This window comes from Corvus brachyrhynchos, unplaced genomic scaffold (assembly GCF_000691975.1).
Source record: "Corvus brachyrhynchos isolate BGI_N302 unplaced genomic scaffold, ASM69197v1 scaffold91, whole genome shotgun sequence".
NCBI classification, from domain to species: Eukaryota; Metazoa; Chordata; class Aves; order Passeriformes; family Corvidae; genus Corvus; species Corvus brachyrhynchos.
In genome coordinates this window covers 531,957-552,110 of record NW_008236442.1, presented here as the reverse complement: position 1 = coordinate 552,110, position 20,154 = coordinate 531,957, and the positions used below count along the sequence as shown (strand labels likewise).

Sequence of the window (20,154 nt, the reverse complement as noted above, 5' to 3'; positions counted from 1 at the left end):
CAGAAAAACTTGGTTAGAGAAACTAGAAACTCAGTCACAGGACTTGATTTCCAAATGCGGCACACAAACCTTGACACTGGATTTCTATTTCATAGCTGTCTCTCTCTATATCAGCACTCAGCACACAGTGAGCCACAATGGATCCCAAAGAGTGTTTGAATATGCCAACATCCCCTGCATTAACAGCCAATGACTACACATGAAAGACCTGGGAGGCAGAGGCACATTTTGAAAACGTTGCAGTTAAAATTAAGAATTTAACTATTTCTAACTTTTGTAACCTTTTAATTACATTGATGGAATCACTTAAGATGCTGGATAAATGCTTTGTGCAAAACCACAAATATGGTATCCCTTTATCAAAGGATGGCAGGAGAAGGAAGCTCATTTTATACTTTCAAGGATTTTTTGTGCCATATGCTGACAATATTATATTTTAATAATTAATTGTTCATCAAAGGAAAAGATGAAGAACAGGGATGCTAAATTCAAAGTTATTCAAATTGCAAAAATGAATAATGCATGACTTTTATATTAAATACACACTGTATTAAGTAGTCTACATTTCATCCAACTCTATCTTTCATTTTTAAACATTTTGAACTACAATATGAATAATCAAGTGAAGGAAGCTTATTTAGATAGAGAAATACCTTATTTGAATGCAAACTGGAAGTATCCGACTATGATTAATTTTTGGTTATCAATTAGGGAAGGTTTTTTCCTAAGCACTTGGGAAGTATTTCTCAAGGAAAAAGTAGCTTTGCTAATACACAGTTTAAGTAGGGCAGGGTGTTCTCGATCTAATTTTTCATGGCTACAAGCAACGCTCTAAGTTTTCATTAATGAATGCCAAAGATTAAAATGAAAAAATACATATAATTGGATTAAAATGACTACTAAAATAGATGATAATCAATTGATTATGCTTCCATAATGTAACACTTTTGAAAACATATCATTCTTTTGTATTGCTTGCCATCTAGATGCATGGTGCAGAGTTTTAGAAATAGGAGTCATAAAGATCTTCCCTTGAAGCTTAAAGAAAAAGGGACTTAGAAACTCTGGTGTATGCCTGCTATATCCTTCAAGAGCATATTGAAACAGTAAATGCCATGAAATTAAAGTTCCTAAGAGCTTGAGACAGTTTTGAAAATGGCATTTTGAAGTCATATAATTTTAAAGACTTCAATGTTAAATCAGTTATTGTTGTTGGTAAAACTGTAAGGAGAGTAATTTCCAGGCTAGGCAAGAGCATTCACTGATTATCACAGAAATATTATATATATATATATATATACACATATACACACACGTGTGTGTATGTATATATAGTTCACCTAAATGAAAAACAACAAGGTTGGAAATAACAACAAACCTTTCCTCACTGTCTTTTATGACCAGCTTCTGTTTCCCTTTTATGGGCATGAACTTTGTCCAGGAGGCTGGGAACAGACTGAGTGGAGTGAGGAGTTTCTAGGAGGGAGAAAGTGGAAAAGACTGGGAACTACATGATTGATGAGACAGCATTTGCTGACAGGTACTAGGAAATAACTGCCAGACAAAAGCAATAAAAGACAGCAAAGCAAATGTGTTCACCTGCAAACACCTGTGAACCACTGCAATCAATGCTGCAAAACTGACCCATGAGCCACCTACTTGCTCTCACACATAAACCAGAGCCCTGCAATGGTTTCTTCTGCTGCTCCTTGTCCTCCTCCCATCTCAGCACCTGAGCACCCAAATAGAAATATACACAACCAGGAAAGCAGAGCCCCAGAGATCTTGACCCTGAAGACAGGCCCTTGAAATACAGAGTATTCCTCTGGGAAAGAACAATAAACCTGCTGCTGCCACCAGTGCTCCCAGGTGATGCAGCAAAGAGCAGTATCAAAAATATTGCCCCACTAATGCAGACAGTTTTATCCACAGGTAACAAACAGCAATGCTTTGTTTACAGCACCAATGCTCAGAAAAACATATTCACTCTAATACCTCAAAGGTAAAAATAGCAAGCACCACAGATTCATTGTTGACCATTAAAACAATGAATGTGGCATTTAAAATACTGAGTGTTCCACAGTATGAAAGAACAATATTGTATTTCAACTCTTACGTTCACAAAAAATAATTAACTGACCCAGCTGGTAACGTATTTGACCTTCTGATACAATATTCACATCCACCTCTTGGGTCTGTCTCCCACAACAGCAACGTGAAAAGTCACACCCAGCAAATTCTTTGTTTGGGCTGAAAAATCTACCCAGCATTTTGTATGGGCAAAGGGCCATTTTGTGTACAACCTGACCCAAAGGCAGGGCAACTGCAGATCAGACACACTTTAAAACCCTGACCTATTTACACTCTTTGTCAAGTCATCACCCTACTAGGTCTGAACTAATACCAAATTGTGCACAATAGCTTACTCAGCAGAGGAGAAAACCAGATCTTAAACCAGATACCAGCAGCGGGTCTCCACCAACTACTGCAGTTTTCACAAGCTGGTGCCAACAAATATTATACTGAAAGAGCCATCAGTTGAACATTTCGCCTTCAAGGACTTGCTAAAAATATATTCAGTCAATCACTTGATAAAGATAGACCTAAATTTTAACCAAATCACTAGAGTAAGAGGCTTCTTGAGACACGCAGGTAAACAGCACACAATTATCTGTGATCAAAATTCTTTTAAATATAACAGGAACTTGGATTGGACATCACAAGAAAATAACTATATGCCAAGTCCATTTATATCACATGGAATGCTTTGGGACTTTGATCATGATTTTGTGTAAGAAAACAGGAACTTGGCTGCATTGAAAACAATATCTTAAAATGAGCTTATTTCCAAAATTAACGTATGTGCGGTGCCTGATGGGTACCCAGCTACGCTTTGAATAACTGAAATCTGCAATACCAATATGAAGAGCTTTGAAAATCTCCCAAATTTGTTAAACAATGTTATTGCCAATTTCATTTTCACAATGAGCCAAGACATTCTAAAGCTTCTGCATTCAAACATTTAAAAAGCAAACACACAAAATAATCAGAAGGACACCATGTTGCACACCCATTGAGCCAGAACTTCTCAGATAAAGCAGGCAGCAAAGCACAGCCAAGGACCAGACTCACGGGGGTGATTTTAAAGATGAGATTACAAACATTATATATTACTTCAATTGAAAGGATCATCAGATGAGTGCTTGCTGTGTAAATCCTGCAGGAAGAGCAGTATCTGACAATCCGCTGTACTCAGGGTAATTCTTGTCATTTACTGTGCAATTATTTTTCTCACTTTTATTTAGGTTTTTTTTTTTTAAAAGAGCCTCTGCTGAGCAATGTAAGGAGCTGTAAGGACACAGAAAGCACAGCATGGCAGGGAGGAGGGGAATGAGATAATAACACAGTTATGCAGACTAATTTAATCTGAGACAACCAGTGAGAGGTACAAAAAGCCAGGAGGAAAGAATAAAAAAGGCAAGTCTTTTATTAACAGAAAACCATTTCCATGCCACGTGTTGGTCTAAAGCTTAATTTTTCTCACTCCCTTTCTTAAAAGAGCTTAGGAGGAAAAGGTTTAGCTGCAGAGAAGAGGTCTTAACTCTTTAAAGAAGGAAAATGTTATTCTGAACCTTTCATGCTGAAGCAGTACTGACGCAGAGCAGCTGTCGACATTTTAGAATGGGATGAGACTTCTCCAGGTTTCACAAAACCTCACCTGAGGCAAAGGTACATGAGGCTGGACAGGTAAGGAAACTAAGAAATACAGAATAAGCACCAGTGATAGGAGGAAAAAGAAACTATGACAAAGTTTAGAGGAGAGGAGGATCCCCGGAAAAAGCTGGACCCTGGCAGATGCTAAAGTGAAGGAGAAGCGCCCAGAGGAGCATGGATTGTTCACATCTGCTTCAGCAGAGCCAGAGCAAAACCACATGTCCTCAGACTTCCTCACCCCTCTTTTCTCAGCAAACATCCCCAAAACCCACCAGCATAGCACCCAGCCCTTACTCCCTGCAGATGATTTGTTCACATTCAGCATCAGCTTTAATTCTTAACTTTTAACAAGTGCAATATTTGTTAGCTTGAATTAATTTTTTTGTGCAATCTATTAATTCTCTGTCAGCTTGCTGGTCTTTACTCAGCCGTGACCAGCACTGCTTTCTGCAGAGCAGACAGGTGAAGGACCAGAGATTTCCAACACTTCCACCATTTATTCCTTTAAATGATATAGACCCTTGCAGCTATGCACAGAGCTGCCCTACATAAAGGTCTGAACTTATCACCTCTCCTCTCATCTTCATTTCTCACTTCCCTCCTCCTCCCCTTTGCTCCACAGCAATCGTGTCCTGGCCCCTTTCACAGGGCTACTCTGACTGTGAACACAAGAACAGATCAGAAAACAAAAGAATATATCCAGTTCATCCCTGAGGAAAAAGAAATGCTCCTCCATGTTTCCTTCTCAGCTTAATGTATCGTGCTGCTCTTAGTTTGATGGCCCTTCCTTGTTCTAAATTGAGCTGCTGCTTTCTTCAAAGTTTTACTTTCAAAGATGAGGTTTCACAGTATCACATCTCACCTTCACCCCTCTCCCCCACCCTTCTTCTCTACAACCCCATGATATTTGGTGTAGAAGGCAAACAGCTTGTCAGGCGGTGTTATGGTTAAAGTTCAAAACAAAAGAAAAAACCTGTCATGGTGCTAATAGTGTTTTCTTGTTATTATGCCTTCTGGTGTGATAGATCCACAGGGTAACTAACACCGTCTAGATTGCTTCCTTTTTAGTGCTGATTTATTTTAACATGTTATTCACTGATGTTTCACCTAGGACAACTGGAGAGATGTGCAACATATTTATTCTCTATCCTTTTTCATTATTAAAGCAGTTTTTTCCACTGTATTTTGGTAGGTTCTCCCCAGCAAGCTCAGAAACTTTAGCATTCACTTGCCTGACCACTTCTGGCCCATTTGAAGGGAGATCCAAGACTAAGTCTGTTCCATGCTAGGTTCCAGTTATAGCTTTTTAAGACTTTTTTCAAAGATCCCTTTTAAATCAACAAAGGTTCCTCTCCTCCCATCACCCCACCTCATGTTCACAAACAAGCAACACATGCCACTGACTTGCTTTGTACCTAAGCTTTTGATCTGGTAGCACTTTGATTTTCAGAGCTCACTTTTGACAAGGAAGGGAATAAGAGCCTCATTTTTGTGACATTGAGCCTTTTCTGCTGTGGTAATTTATTTGTGCTCTGCTAATAATTTTCTGCTGATCCGTGTAGATTCTTGATGAGAAGAATCTACAGAGAACAGGACAGAGTGATAAAAACATAGTTTCCATCACCTTGAAATCTTTTCCAGGGGCCTGGGGTAGTGTGGGCTGCACAGTAAAGCGGGACTGTGGCGCTGTGCAGAGCACCTGTGCCAGGCTGGGAAAAGGTGAATGTCACACAGCTTCCTGTTGCAGCGGGGATTTCTGCAACATGTATAGACAGCGAGGCCTGTAGAAAAGAAACAGGGACCAACGATTCTTGGTAGATGTTTCAGAGATCTTTATTTTCCAGCTGCATGGCCGGGGGACTGCCGAAGAACTCTGCAATCACGGGACCAGAGGGTCCTCCCCGCACAGGGGAACACAAAACAACCAACGGGGAACAGGATTGACCAGGGAGTGGGGAACCCCTGCGGCCCCTGCCTCTACTCCAGGGTCCCCTCCCCCTGGACCCCAAGGCGGGGGGAGGAACCCCAACAGCCTCCAGCACTGGGTGCCATCCCAGGACTGACATCAGGGAAGAAGGCTCATTTTAATGCCTTGCAGGCAGCTGGTAAAAACAAGGAAAAGGCTTCTCTAAAAGGCTTACATACAAAATGGTACCAAAAAAGGTCAAATCAAAGACAGCAAACGTGGGAAAAGCAATGTTTCTGTGCAATAGCTCCATCCTGCCAGGTGTTCCTCTGAGACCTTGCTGGAATGTGTGGCAGACAAAGGCTTTCATAGCCATTTTAATGCAAATCAACTTATAACACAACCTGGTATTTCACAGTGCCCTATTCCCACAAGGGCACAATCATTCTCTCTGAGGCCTCACCAGATGCCTCAGCCCTCGAACAAGAGTAGCTCCTTCCTGCCCTGTCATTCTCAGCGTCACGAAGAAGGAAGAGGAGCAGAGAAGGGCTCAGGGCAGGGCACCCAGCCAAGCACATCGGCAGCAAAATGGGCAGAAGAGTCAGATGTGCAGCACCAAGACTGCCCCATTTGTGGTGCAAGCACAGCCAGGCACCAGTAAATTTTTTACCTAAGATCCAGCTTCAATTAAGAACATGCATCATCCATCCCACCAGAACCAGCATTGCTGAAGACCCTTCCCACCAGCTTTCATGATGAGAAGAGCATTTGTAGAGGAGTCAAAAAAGACCCCCAGCAATCAGAGCTGAAAGACACTGGCAAGTCAGCATCAGAAAATCCAAATTCCAACTGCTTGTACCCCATCCCTTTTCCAGGGAGGGCTGCCCAGTCCCAGCTGTCAGTCCTGGCTGGGCTCTGTGGCAGACACGCTCGCCACGTGCCCTGTGGCAGGAAAAGCAGGAGTGAGAAGAGCAGGCACCTGGCTGGCGGGAGGTGTGACAAATCCTTGGCAGAGCACAAAACCAAAAGCAATTTTAAAATCAGCAACAAGCATTTGACAGGTCCTGTGAGAGCCTCCTTGGTGTTCCCGTGCTGCTCTTTGAGGGCGGATGCAGGAGTCGGGAAGCGGTGTAGGAACATCCTGTTCAGCAGGAAGAACATGGCAAAAACCCCAAAGCCTTATCATAGATACATACATCAGTATGTTGTTTGGTACACCATGGTTCCCCTTCCAGCTAAGAAACTTTATATGGTTGCTCATGTAAAATTAAGTTTAAGGTGGCATTAAGATTTTACAAAACTCTGCCTGGAGATGAGGAAACAAAGTCAACTAAGTAGCAACTATTCCTGTATTGATTTTTATGTGTATGTTTCTCTATCATTGTTACTAAGCTGGTGACACTGTGAAGGGCACAATTATTTATGTTCCATTGAATTAGTAAGTAATTCAAAACCCTGATGAAATATCAAGCAAAAATTGCTTTTGCTTCTACAGAAAGAACTTCTGACTTTGGAAATGTTTGCATATCCCTGGAAGAGCAATGTAAGAATACAAGAATTCACAGAATAAAAGGATACAAAAAATTTTTTAAAAACCCAGCTCATCACTCAGGAGTACCATCTCTCTATCTACCTGAGTGTCACCAGATCTGTCACCACTATGAGGACAGGCCAGTGTGGGAGCCCTACAGAGTGTGGTGCAGAGAGGAGTCCCCATACAGGACCAGGCCTTCTAGTAAATGACAAAACGAGGATGATGAGGGTTTGTGTGGGTGTGCCATTCCCATGTTGAAAACTGAATGCATGAGAGGAAGGAGTGACTGTTCAGCACAACCCAGGAAACATGCTCTGCCAGATGGAGGGAGGGGGACAAGAAAACTTCAACATTTGTATGTATTCTTAATTTTTACATTATATGTATGTGCCTCTGTATTGTGACAACCCCCTAAAACCAACAGGGTAATGGAAATATTTTAAAATGCAAAGAAACGTAAGGTTTCAGTTTTGCCTCCTTTTGTTGGATCCCTGCTTGATCCAACCACTCGATTCAAAAGCCACAAGAGTTTTTTCCACTGTATTTCAGCCAAAAAGTCCTTGTTGCCTCAGGGTCCCAGTTGAATACAGCCAAATGGAAGGCAGGAAGAAGCTTTTCAGATAAATTCATAAAACTATGCTCATGTAAGATGTAAGTAAATCACATCAAGAAAAGAAATGAGAGCATCTGGAAGAAAACCCTCACATCTTTACTATTATTCTATATAATAACATTAAAAGAGAGATATGATACAACAATTCTTCACTGAAGCGTTCTAGCAATATTTAAGTTAAAGAGAATGAGCTCTTTCAACAACTGCTCTGCAGGAGGAAATTCCCTTACTCTAACCACCAAAAGAGCCTTAGAAAAGGCCTTTAATCAGGGCCTTTGAAACAGGAAGGAAAGCATGATTTTCCTCTTTTTCTTCCTTAATGTTTTGAAAAGGAAACAAGGTACTGAAATATGTCAAGTGATTTCCTTTACTTGAAACACTAGCAGACCTCTGTGCATTGTGTGCAAAACAAAAATAAACGCCTTTTATCCACCCAGATTTTGCTGTGGGTAAGACAGTACAGAGATGGACTGATCATTATGTGGTTAGGGAATCACAGCCTCGGGACCAAGTCACATCCTACCCAAACAATTAATTTTGGGAATGGAATAATCCTCTTAGGAGACACTGGTGTGATTATCAAGGAGTGGCTGTTTTATCTTCAAGGAGCAAGAGAGGGAGCAGAAAAACCTGATGAGGTGGCTAAAACACTGTGGGCTGGCAGGGGGTTGGGAGTCTTGGAACAGAAAGTAGATAAAGAACAAAACTCAAAAGAGATCCCAGTCCAGTTAAATGGCAGCTTGGCTGCACTGTCAAATTAAACAGACACTGAAAAAAACCCTGCAGCCTAATGCATCCCAGCGTTGCTTTTGCTGGCCTGTTTTGTTACCCAGTGGGAGCAAGGTAATAACTTCTATTTTTGTGGAAAACAGCACCAGTTTTTCAGCTCAGTGTGTTGTTTTTATTTCATGGCAGAACACTGCAATTTATAAGCAGCAAAACCTAAGGAAAATTCTCTAAATGAAGGACTTTATGGCATGTTATCATTTAACCCGTTTTTCACTGTGTTTGGATTTACTGGCCTTCCTAGTTGCAATGTTAAATGATTCTGAAAGTAGAACAATTAATCCAAAATCCTATTTGTTTTAATTTAACACTGTCAACTAGTTTTAGGTTTGCAGTCAAGAGAAAAAAAGTGTCTGTTAAGCTCTACAGCACCAGCTAATGTCTAAAGACAATCCTTAGAAAAGGTGCAAAGCTGTTTTATCACAGCACTATAGATGGAACGGAAATTTATTATTGTACTGAGCACCATTCCAGTAGATGCCTTTTGAATTACAATGAGATTATTAAAACTTTACAAATCATTATTTTAAAACCTGACAAGAGTACTTTGGGAACTAGAGCATCTTGATGTCATTGCTGATGATGCATTACCTGTGGTAAGGCTTCAGGAAAATTCCTAAGTAAAAAATTGGTTATAAAAGTATAAAATATATTAATATTTATTTCAGTACCTGCTGTAAGTTCAAGGATAATAGGTATATGCATCAGAACAGCTGAATGATCGTATTTATGCTAGCATCAGAAAGATGTTCATCTGCTGCAAAGTCTAATTAATTTTCATAGATAGTTAATTTTCTGTTTCATTATCAGCTCCCTAAATTTGAAAGACAAATAATTTATAAACAAATAGAAACTTCAGAGAGGTGTAGTTTTAGAGCAAACAGAAGATAAATAACAGAGTGAAGTATCCAGGCTGCCTTCGAAGTTCTAATACGAATGATAGATTGCAGAAAGTTGTGATTGATAACTTACGCATTCTGGAGCACTGACTGAAAAGAAACAAATTGTTTACTGCTCACCCCAACCCATTCTCAGGTAACAAATGACTCTCATCTTTACCAATCAAATAATTGCTGTGATGCCCTTAAACATCGGTGAATGAGGAATGTGTGGGCTCATCGTGTCCTTCCAGGGGTGACCTGATCCCTTAAGGACAATATTCCTGCCCCTCTCCCCCTCCCAACAAGTAGAAAGTTTAAGCAGCTACTTACCATGATGTACAACGCCCTTCAATCCATGGATAATGGGATCCAGGGCTGAATTGTCCCTCTGACTGACCTACATGCAAAGCATAGAGCATTGGTTACATCTACTCTGGCATCAGGCAGAACAGTCTCAGTTTAGTCTTCTAAAGAGAAAAAAAAAGATGTTATCTAACAAGCTGCTTAGTACTCAAATTTACAATGGATCTTCACCAAATGGCAAAGGGATATGGTGTAACAAAATAAAGTGAGGAAGGTTAAATTAAAAAAAAAGCACATCCTCTGCATTCTTTAAAACATTAACCACATTATCAGCCCTGCAAAGCCTAAAAACACGGGGCTGATTTTTCTCCATCTACTTCTGCCTTCGTAGAGGAAAACTGCTTCATAGAAGAAGTCATCTCAGACCAGTTCATTCCTTACCCACACGGCCATAAATCTGGTGCTGCCACTGCAGTCAGTGAAGCTGGACCACTTTCAGCCCTAATGGAGTTGGGCCTTGGCATCTCATTGCTATTAATATTTTTAAGTTTATTTCATTTAGTGTCACTTGGACAAAGGAAAGGCAATAAAGCTCTCTGAGAGGACCTAGAAAAAAAATCATCAATTTTTGACAGTGCAACTGCCTGCACTGCCAGACCAAAACCTGCAATGTTCCTTCTATCACTCAGAAATTCCCACGTCTTCCTCAACAGTGAGATCCAGCAGCAGAGAGAGGAGGGAAAGGCAGCAGGAAGGATTAACCCTGCTGAGCTCCATGACTTCCAAATTAAATCCGTCACTTCAGTCACTTACTTGCACACAGCCAAGGAATTTACAACCAATAATGCAATTTTGTTTTTTAACCTTTTGCCTCTTCAGAGGTATTGTAGGCATAACTCACAATTTCTGTGAACTTATTCCATTATTTAAGATACTTGCCAATTTACTTTTAGGAGATAAATACTGCCATGTATCTAATTGATGGGGTACATTCTTCCTTTTTTTCCCACCAGTCAGCTTCAGAACCTGAGCAGTATTGATAATTTCTGGATGGACAGCTCCTAATGGGCAACATATCAGATGCAAAAGAGCTGTTTTGTATTTTACTGCTTGCTGATGACCTCCATGTCATGAGGAAAAACAGAGTTTAATCACATTATGGCTGTGTATTAATGTATTTGGAAAGGAGCGGAGACAAAAGAAGAAAACCCTGAGAAAGGACCTTGTGCCCAGCAGGGAACACACTGATGTGTGAAGGGCAGAACCAGCTTGGAGCTGTTCCTAGGAGGAGGACATCAGTGACCACAGCACATCCAAAAAAAGTGCTGTAAAAATATCACAAATTTTAATGATCTGACAAGAAAACTGGAGTCCACTGCCCAAGTTTTGCAAGCACAAGCACCTCTCATCTTGTCCGTCTTCCCCATAACTAACTAGTAATCTTAGAAACCTCATTATCTTCTCAGCCAACTGCATAGAGATAAACCACAACAAACCACTTTTCTGTTTTCTGTTTACTTGCCCTTTGAACTACTCTGCTGTGTTCAGGACACATTCTTATTCACTTCTCTAGAGACAAAATGGTTTGGTGTTGTAAATGGAAATTGAAAATCCTTTCCTCATCACAGTACTCCAGAACTTGCAATGATCATCTAGGGCAAGAAATGCAATAAAATTATCAAAGCAGCAAAAGCAGCTTTGAAATATATACAGCTCAGATGTTACTGGACCATAACACCACTAGCCCTGAAGGCTGCAAGCTCTTTGAAGCGTGAACTTTTATATGCCCAAAGGGGTGCTCTGCACACTTTGGATCTTGTATAAATAAGAATCACAGGACAGTGGACCCAGTGATGCACTTTGTAGGTTCTGTCTGGCATCTGACAAATCAAAAAGAAACACTAAAAACACAGAGCCTGTTGTGAGACACATTCCTGCATCTTTTCCATTTATCCAGGTTTCTCTAACCATGGGCACCATTGAAAAATAAATCATTAAAATGCTACCAGCATTTAAGTACAAGAATGCAAGAAAATCTTGCTCTGGACTTTAACAATGTTTTAGTTATCGCTGCCTAACCATAAGTGGTAAAGAGTTTCATTTTGTTTACTTTGGTTCTATTTCTGGTGACAGCTGCAATCAGTTTGAAGAAAGCAAATAGACAGAAAGAATCATAAAGGTTACAACTCTTCCTTTCGGGATTTTGTGTCGAAGTAGATCAATCACTAACCTCAGCCCTGGCAAAGCCCCTTTAATCTGCTGAGGTGGCGTGGCTGTATAGATGCAGCCATGCAGCCTCTCTGATACCATATTCTGCCAAGGTGCTGTGTTCTTCAACAGCGCAAAACCAACAGGCATGGGATTTTTATGGAGGCTGGAAGGCAAATGCTCCATGCACCTGTAATCTTGTTTTCTCCAGGGGTATGGGGAGTGGGATCTCGTGTTTCTTTAAAAAATATATTCAAACAAGTACCACTCGCAGAGATGTCAGTTCAGACCTGCAGGGGATAAAGCTTTCTTTTCCTTCCAGATGCTTTCCCTCTTTTTACCTTACATTCATACACAGTTCTCTCATACTTCAGTACAACTGTTTCAGGATCTTGGCAAGACCATTAGAAAAGTGGCCAAAAGTTTTCTCATTTTGTGGAAGGGTTCAGACTTCAGAACAGAAGTTTTGTTACATTTTTTCCTTCTTCAAATTCTAAAACAACCCAAAAAAATGCACCTTGAATTTCATCTCTCTCTCTCTTTATTTTTTCACTTCTCCGTATCCTTTTTCTGCCCGTGTTCCAAGAGGAAAGGAGGTTTCCGAAACCCAAAATGCCAAGTTCTATCCCCATCGCTGTATGTCTCTGGTTTAACTGGCCTTCAGCTACCATGCTGGTTGAGATCAGAGATTCACCCATACAAGAATCCTGTCTCTGAGAACAGCTGATACTTAAAAGAAAGAAGGGCAGGAAAAAAAAGCAAAAGGAAAAAAGGACAAAAATCTCTAGAATAAGAAGTGCCCTTCTGATCTACTTTATTACTCCATGTCATGAAGCTTGAGCTTATATCCTCCTACAAACTGTTTCTAACTTTCTTTGTTATATGTGTTCCAGACATGTATTTTTTTATTATCTTATGAACATATCCTGAAGGAAAACAGCAATGAATTCTTCAGATTGACTTTACATTCCACATTTCTGCTGATACCTTGGAGAATTAGAGAAAGATCACACATCTGTAACTGGATCTGGGCGCTTTGGCTTCACCCAGCATATGCCTACCTAAGCTGGGGAAAGCTTTTCTTTTCCTGTGAGTGAAGAGCCATGAGTTCCCCCCTACTTCTTCAAGACCTTACTGGAAGAAACACCAAGAATGACAATTTCTCAAGCCACAGGAATTCCAGGCACAAACACAAAACTATGATGATGCAGAGTGAGTATTAACAGACAGATGGAAAAGCATCCTGAAATTGCCCTAAAATAGCCACAGTACCACTACTACAAATGTTGTTTCCTGTACAAGATGTTTTTGCTCAAGACTGACTAACACTCTATAGGTCTGCAGTAAACAGATTAAATAATGCTTGTGTGCATCATTTATAATTGAAAAATGCCTGTAATCCTCTTGAGCAGAAATGAATAGGTAACTATCATGCTAAGCGCAATGGAAAAACAAACACAGAGGTATCATTAAGCAGTTTCCTGTGCTAACAGAGTTCTCACCATAGGGTAAATATGTGATGAACATGACATGAAGAAGCAAAATCTCTTGTTTATTGTACCCTTTGGGTGACTTCAATACCCGGTGCACATGCCATTCTGAATAGAAAGAGTGGCTTGATGCTAATGCAATAAACAAACCAAATATTTGCAATATGGGAAAAGGCAAGGCACAAGTGACCCCATTCTGCAGTCATAAACCAGCTATGTTCTTCACATGAAGCATTGTGGAAATCATACTCTAGACAGGTTACATTAACTTACAGTTCCTGCATCGGATGCAGTGACTGAGAAATTACTGCTTCTTCAGTGAACAAGGCTGATCAGTCATGAACTCTATTGACAGCAGGGTTAACACCTCTCAGCAGCACAGTGTGTTGTCCCTGTGCTTGAAAGTGCTGTTTCTATAGCTGTACCCTTGAAGGCAGTCCAGGGAGCTCAGCCCTTACTCAGGATAACATTAATACTCCAAAGAGAACTAAACCAGAGAACCCCAGCCAGGCTGACCATGCTAGTACAGACACCAAGCTCAGCATGTCCTCATGAGTTAAAAAACACCAACCCATTCTCATTCTCTATCACTCACTGTAGAGCAGACAAAGCTCTCTGTTCATCTGATTATTTTATAGGACAAACTCAGAACCTCCTGAAGACAATGATTTATCAAAACTCAGAAGACTTGTAAAGTGTTAAAATCTATACCATAAAATCCATATACCACACGCTATAAAATTAAAGCCATATGCTAAAGCAACGTAAGTAATCCATGACCTGTCCTTCTGGTGGAAACAGTTCTATAAAGCTGAAAAAAAAGACCTCAGCAAAAATACTGATCTTACCATGCTTATTTTAGAAACACTGAAAAATAAAACCAGGGAAACCCCCAAATACACACTGAGGCAGTTAGAGAGACCACACAGCAACACCAGACCTTAACTCTAAGACCCTTTACCAAAGGGCCAGACACCCCCCAGTGTCCAAAGCTCCAGGCAGCCTCTCTGAAACCCAGATTATCTTCCCACCAACCAAGGACGTCTGGAGGGAGTACCACAAAGCCCTCTAATGATCACTGGTACCATCTACCTTGTGAGAAGTAGGTGAATATTAATTATTTGAACAAATCAGGAGTAAGGAATACACTTTCCTTTTAAAAATAAGTTTCAATAGATGTGTGGAAGAAAAGGGTGTGGAGAAAAAAGAACTGAAGAAAACCCACCTATTTGGGTTGATATACAAATAAAAAATTTGGGTTGAAAATAGAAATTTCTCTTTCATTTCCACCTTAAAAATATCTGGCATTTGGACATTAAACTGTCATACATTTGCAGCAACTGCTTTCAAGTTCATTAAATGGGCTCACAGACAGTATTGCAAAGCATCTCAAAGTGAAGGAGAATGCCACAGACGGCTATATTGAAAGGTGAAATGACATGCATTCTGTGCAAGGCAGAGGAAAATGAATGGCAACAATTTTGTGATACAGTACCTGTGCCTTTCCCCTCCAAATAGTCATATAATTTACTTTTCTCTCCCACTGCAACATTTGGCCCTTGACTTGGAAACTAAATCTTCAATCTATCAAGCCTTACCCATCTGCTAAGTAAAATGGCCAAGAAAATCTGCATGCCTTGAATTCGATATAGCCAGCTGTTCCCAGAGTGCTGAGCATTAACATCCAGAGACCATCCTCTCATGCTGCAAAGGACGGTGTCTGCCAAGGATGAATGACTTCATACTTAACCATGGCAGCTGAAGCCAGTGACAGTGGCTGACATAGAAGGATGCCAATATTATATTCCCCCAACCATGTGTCTTCAGCTCCTATACAGCCTGCAGTTAAGATATACAACTCACCACCCAAAAACCTAAGTCTCCAAGCACTCTGTACAAACAACTAAGAAGAAAAAGAAAACTATTATAAATTAACTAGGTTGCAGAGATTACATTTTCCTGTAGGGTTTCAGGACAATCACCATGGTTAAACAATTTATTCTTCTATCAGCTCAGTGGTGTTGGACAGATGCCAGTCCCAAATCTCTATGGGAAAGGACCTGATTTTCGGTGGTTTAGAACAGAAATTAGAGGAATCCCATTAATGCAAACACTGCACCACACAGTATGTATTTTAACATCACAGAAACAGGATTTAAAGAATCCAAGATAATCACTATCAAAAGAAACACTCTTTTCTCAGTAAAGGGAAAGCACTAGGGATATTGCTTGTGAAGCTCTTCAAATCCGTGTCTTCAGGGCCAAATAATTTCAGGGCTAGCTATCAGCTTGGGTACGCCCTACTCCCAATCCTTCTGAACAACAATGGTTTAACCTGCATCAGCCTGCAGCACTTGGAAAGGACATCCTGGCCTTGTGGTCCACACCCTTCTGCTCTGGACTAACTCCATTGTCCCACCTCTTGCTTCTCTCCCTTTTGAAGCCCACACTGTAAAATCTGACTGTGTATAAATATCTGGTGTCTTAAACATTACTGAATAAAAGGAAGTGAAAGATTTCAGCCGGATCTGGAATGTGGATGAACAGATATGAAAAGTTTACATGTGCTTTGCTTTGAAATAAAGTAGGAAATATTTATCTGGAGCTTTCCAGGAGAACTGATGGGTGAGAAGGGATACTGGTTGATACAATAGCACACTGAGCTATCTGTGAAGCCAAAAAAATGCTTACAGAGCTCCCGACATAATGATAAGCTAGATTTGGTGCTCTAAGTTTTTCACCTTCACAAGCATTAAATGATCCAAGAATGATATATTCCTGCTCCTCCACAGACGATATTTTCTTCCATCTCCCCCATATAAGCTATAATTACACATCTCCCATATGAGCTGATGCAAAAGGACAAATCTGGCCAAAAGCCTGCAGCCTGACAGAGGTGAGCAGGGAGGCAGAAGGCATTTACTGTGTAATGAATGGACTGCCCAAAGTAAGTATCCTGCAGAATACATTTGTAAGGGAAAACAAGAAATGGAAACAGCCCCCTCAATACTTCAAGTTTCTACTCATGTGTAGAATCAGAGAGAATAACAGGTACCCAGGCAAGATGGGACACTGAACCTTATGGTGGCACATGCACTATTTCACACAGATATTACCATGACCTCTGATTTCTATAAAAACGTGCGTTAGAGCTGATTTTGCCTCTGCCTACAGCAACTGGTTTCAGGTTTAGGGATTTGAAGGCAAACTCTGTTGCATTAAATTTGGGTTTTGGCCTTCAGGTATCCTGCTATGAATGAAAATATACTGAAGTCATAGAGGTGAATATGCTGGAGAAGGGGGTGTTCCTAAATGTCTCATTCACTATGTTGTTTGAAGAGAAGGGAAAAAAAAAAGTTAATGAGTCTTCCAATGATTATTTTAAATAGAGTAATGGGTGCGCATTGATCCTTCTAGCTAATTCCACTTAAAATAATACATCATTCTGACCAAAATCTTGCTAGTGATATATTAACTTCATATTTTACTACAGCTTTGGAGGGTATCTACTAGCAGGGTATATTAACTAGCAGTGCCAAAGAGGAAGCTGCATTTTTTCCTTTACTTTTTTGAAGTCCAAAATGGTTTTAAAAGCTATTGAACTAACTTTGGGGTCAGGTGTTCTGGCTGTCCCTCATCTTTGGTTGAGCGCAATGAAACTGTTTGCAACCACTGCTCCTCCCAGCCTTTAACTCAGCCCCGACATCACTTTGTACCTGCTGCCTCTGGACCTGAGTTAGCTACAGACATCCTGGGACAGGGATGGGACAAACTAGGCTATAGATCAGCAACTTCCCCTACCATTATATCCAGTAGGAATGCTTGAAAACACAAGCAGCATAAATACTCACTTTTACCACAGGCTGGCTGAAATACCAGTGTCATAAAAAGAGCAAAGCACTGGCTACCAGAGAAGAACATTGAGCAAAATCTGCATGTTGGTGCAATGCCCTGACACAAGAGACTGCCTCAAAAAAAGCGCAAGACCATGAAACTCCAAGGTAAAGTCTGCTTAATAACTCAGCTCAGAGTGCTCTGTGTTTGTGCACACTGAGTTCCTTTGTTAGCAGAGAGGAACACTGATCGTGCATTGTAACCCACTGGCAGCAGCTGATTGGAACACCAGGCTGAGGAACATGCTGCATCTCCCCTCTACAGCATTTCCTCCATTCACTATCACAAGATTTGCAACCGGCACCATGGTAAGAAACAACAATATTTTCCTTTCTTTTTGTAAGGCACTCTTTTGATCAAACTTTGACTTACTCCACTGCTTAATTAATTAATTAATACAATATTAATTAATTAATTTCCCCAAAGCATTCTTGCACAAACGCAGCTAATTTACTGCAAGGCAATAGCACATTCAATTAACAAATTACTGAAAGATCTTAATACACATATATCTAAGGAAAAACAAAAAATATGTACAGCCCAAAAGCACAATCTGATTAGAGAAATAGAATATCTCAGATACAAAGTTCTGTAAAAGACAAAAATGTAATTTCAACACAGAGGAGAGGCAGCTTCAGTGGCAGCTTCTCAAAGCTGGGAAAGCTTGATTGATAGACTTTACCATCTGCAGCTGCACAAAAAAGGGCTACAGTAGCTGCAAGTTTATTTAAAGCAATTTCAGTGCACTGAGCCTACTTGTTCTTTGAGAAAATAATATGATTTCTTCATAGAGCATAGAGTCTACTTATTTAAGCAGCAGTGTGCAAGATCTCTCAATCCTACCAGCAGTTCAGCTGGAAAAATGACACACCAGGGGGTAACATTTTATCAGGATGGAGGCTATTTGATAAAAACTGCCATCAGGTATAAACTGTTCTCATCATCTGAATTAAAAAAAAAAATTTAAAGGTTAAAAAAAAAAAGAGTTGAGTCTCTTTTAGAGTTTTCGCAATTTGCTCAATTTACAGTTTTTAGGTAAAAATAATAATTTTGACCTAAGTAGGGAGGAAAACAAAATGGTGTAATGAAAAAATATAACAAGCACTACAGCCAGATCATCTTACAACAGCCACTCCTTGATGTACAGCTTCACACATTTGGAGAGGCTAAACTCAAAACTGTGAAACCACAAATGGAAGCTAGCTCTCATTTTCTTCTGCTCCTGGCTTGAATTTGGTACAAAATTGTGTAAGCGAGAAAAAAATATCTCCAGTTTTTTTGTTTTTTTTTTTTTAAATGAAAATAAAGCAATGAAGTCTGATGGCTAAACAGGAAAATTTCCCGGGCAAAATGCAAAGGCTGGAAAGGAACAGCTCAGATGGACATCTGGAACTCCAGCACTTTGCAAAGGTTTAATTTAATTGCTCCAGCTAAGCTTGCCTGGGATGCAGCAGAGATTTCCAGCCTTTCTCTCTTTTCCAGCCAACACAAAGAATCTTGATGAGAGGGGTCACATCAATCACTCCCTTAAAATGAAGAAAAGGAATCGTCTCAGCTACCCAACATCTTTCATTCATTCTACAAGAAAAGTCCTGTCTTCTTCTCTCCCAGCACAGCCCTGGGCTCCCTCCAGCCAGAGAGTACAGATGATTCAAGCCAGCATCTATGAGTCACAAACACAGAGAATGCAGAAATGTCAATTAAGTTACACAGTCACTTCCCTAATGACAACCACACCTCAGTTCAGAATTAAATTAGAAATCCAGTGAAAACAAATTATTGTAGGGCAGATTTTTTTTTTTATCTTATGCTTTGAAAAATCAAATTCCAACACAGTTTGTTTGCTGTTCCTTTTATCTCATTTCTAAGGAGGTTGCCCATTTTTAATGCAGCAGCCATTGGCTGGGAGGGCTCTCAGGCTTACAGGCATCTTTGTGGTACAAGGACAAAATGTTAAACCACTGCTTTTCATTAATACCTTCCAGCACAAAAGGACAACTATGATGCAGTCTTGTATTTGTAATTTTCTTTCAAGCAAGTTCTTCCATATTTACATATATTTTTGTAAATTTGCAGTATCATATAGTTCTTGCACGTGTGTGCAGCTTTGCAAAATACTAAGAATGTGCACAGCTCAGCGCTCATAGTACCTAAAGCAGAAAGCACCTACTAATCCCCAGAGTTTCCTCACTTCTGCCTCCACTTTTATGTCTGAGTTGCCTCCCTCTCCCATCACCCACCTGCTACATCCTCCTTACTGTCTCCTTCCACCCAGGGAGTTGTTTCTGTCTCCTCAAATGTTACAGCATCCTCCCTTCCCAAACTGTTCCACATACCCCCTTAAGCATCCTTCCACAGCTCTCCCACCTTTTCCTCTCCACCTCCTGCCTCTCCAAGGAAGTTCCTCTGCTCTTCCACCCCCTGAGATGATCATGGAGACAGGAGAAAGAAGCAGGTTTGGCTACTGTGTTGCTTTTGCTCAGCCTGGTTTTTGGTATTGGGGGCCACAGAGGTGGCTTCTGTCGGTGAGAAGCTGGTGGGAGCTTCCACCCTGTCCCGCAGAGCCAATCCCTGATGGCTCTGAAGATGGACATGCTGCTGGCCAAAGCCGGGCCAATTAGAGATGATGGGAATGCCTCTGTGATAACATACTTAAGAGGAAAATCAAAACAACTGGGGGCATACTTAAGAGGAAAATCAAAACAAAGTGGGGGCAGTTTTTCTAGCCAGAGAAGAGGAGGAGGTGAGAGCATGTGAGGGGAACAACATGGAGACACCAAGGTCAGTGGAGAAGGAGGGGCAGGAAGTGCTCCAGGCACCAGAGA

At 40.6% G+C, this 20,154-nt stretch overlaps 1 protein-coding gene across 1 annotated transcript in view; it reads right to left on the bottom strand.

The window, feature by feature from the left end:
* PTPRG (protein tyrosine phosphatase, receptor type G) overlaps nucleotides 1–20,154 on the bottom strand; it is a gene marked incomplete at its 5' end in the record, with an annotated part of 316,509 nt that overhangs the window by 100,648 nt on the left and 195,707 nt on the right. Inside the window, one exon of the mRNA XM_017747149.1 lies at nucleotides 9,765–9,831. Coding sequence (XP_017602638.1) covers nucleotides 9,765–9,831 — 67 coding nt within the window. The remainder of the gene's footprint in view (nucleotides 1–9,764; nucleotides 9,832–20,154) is intronic.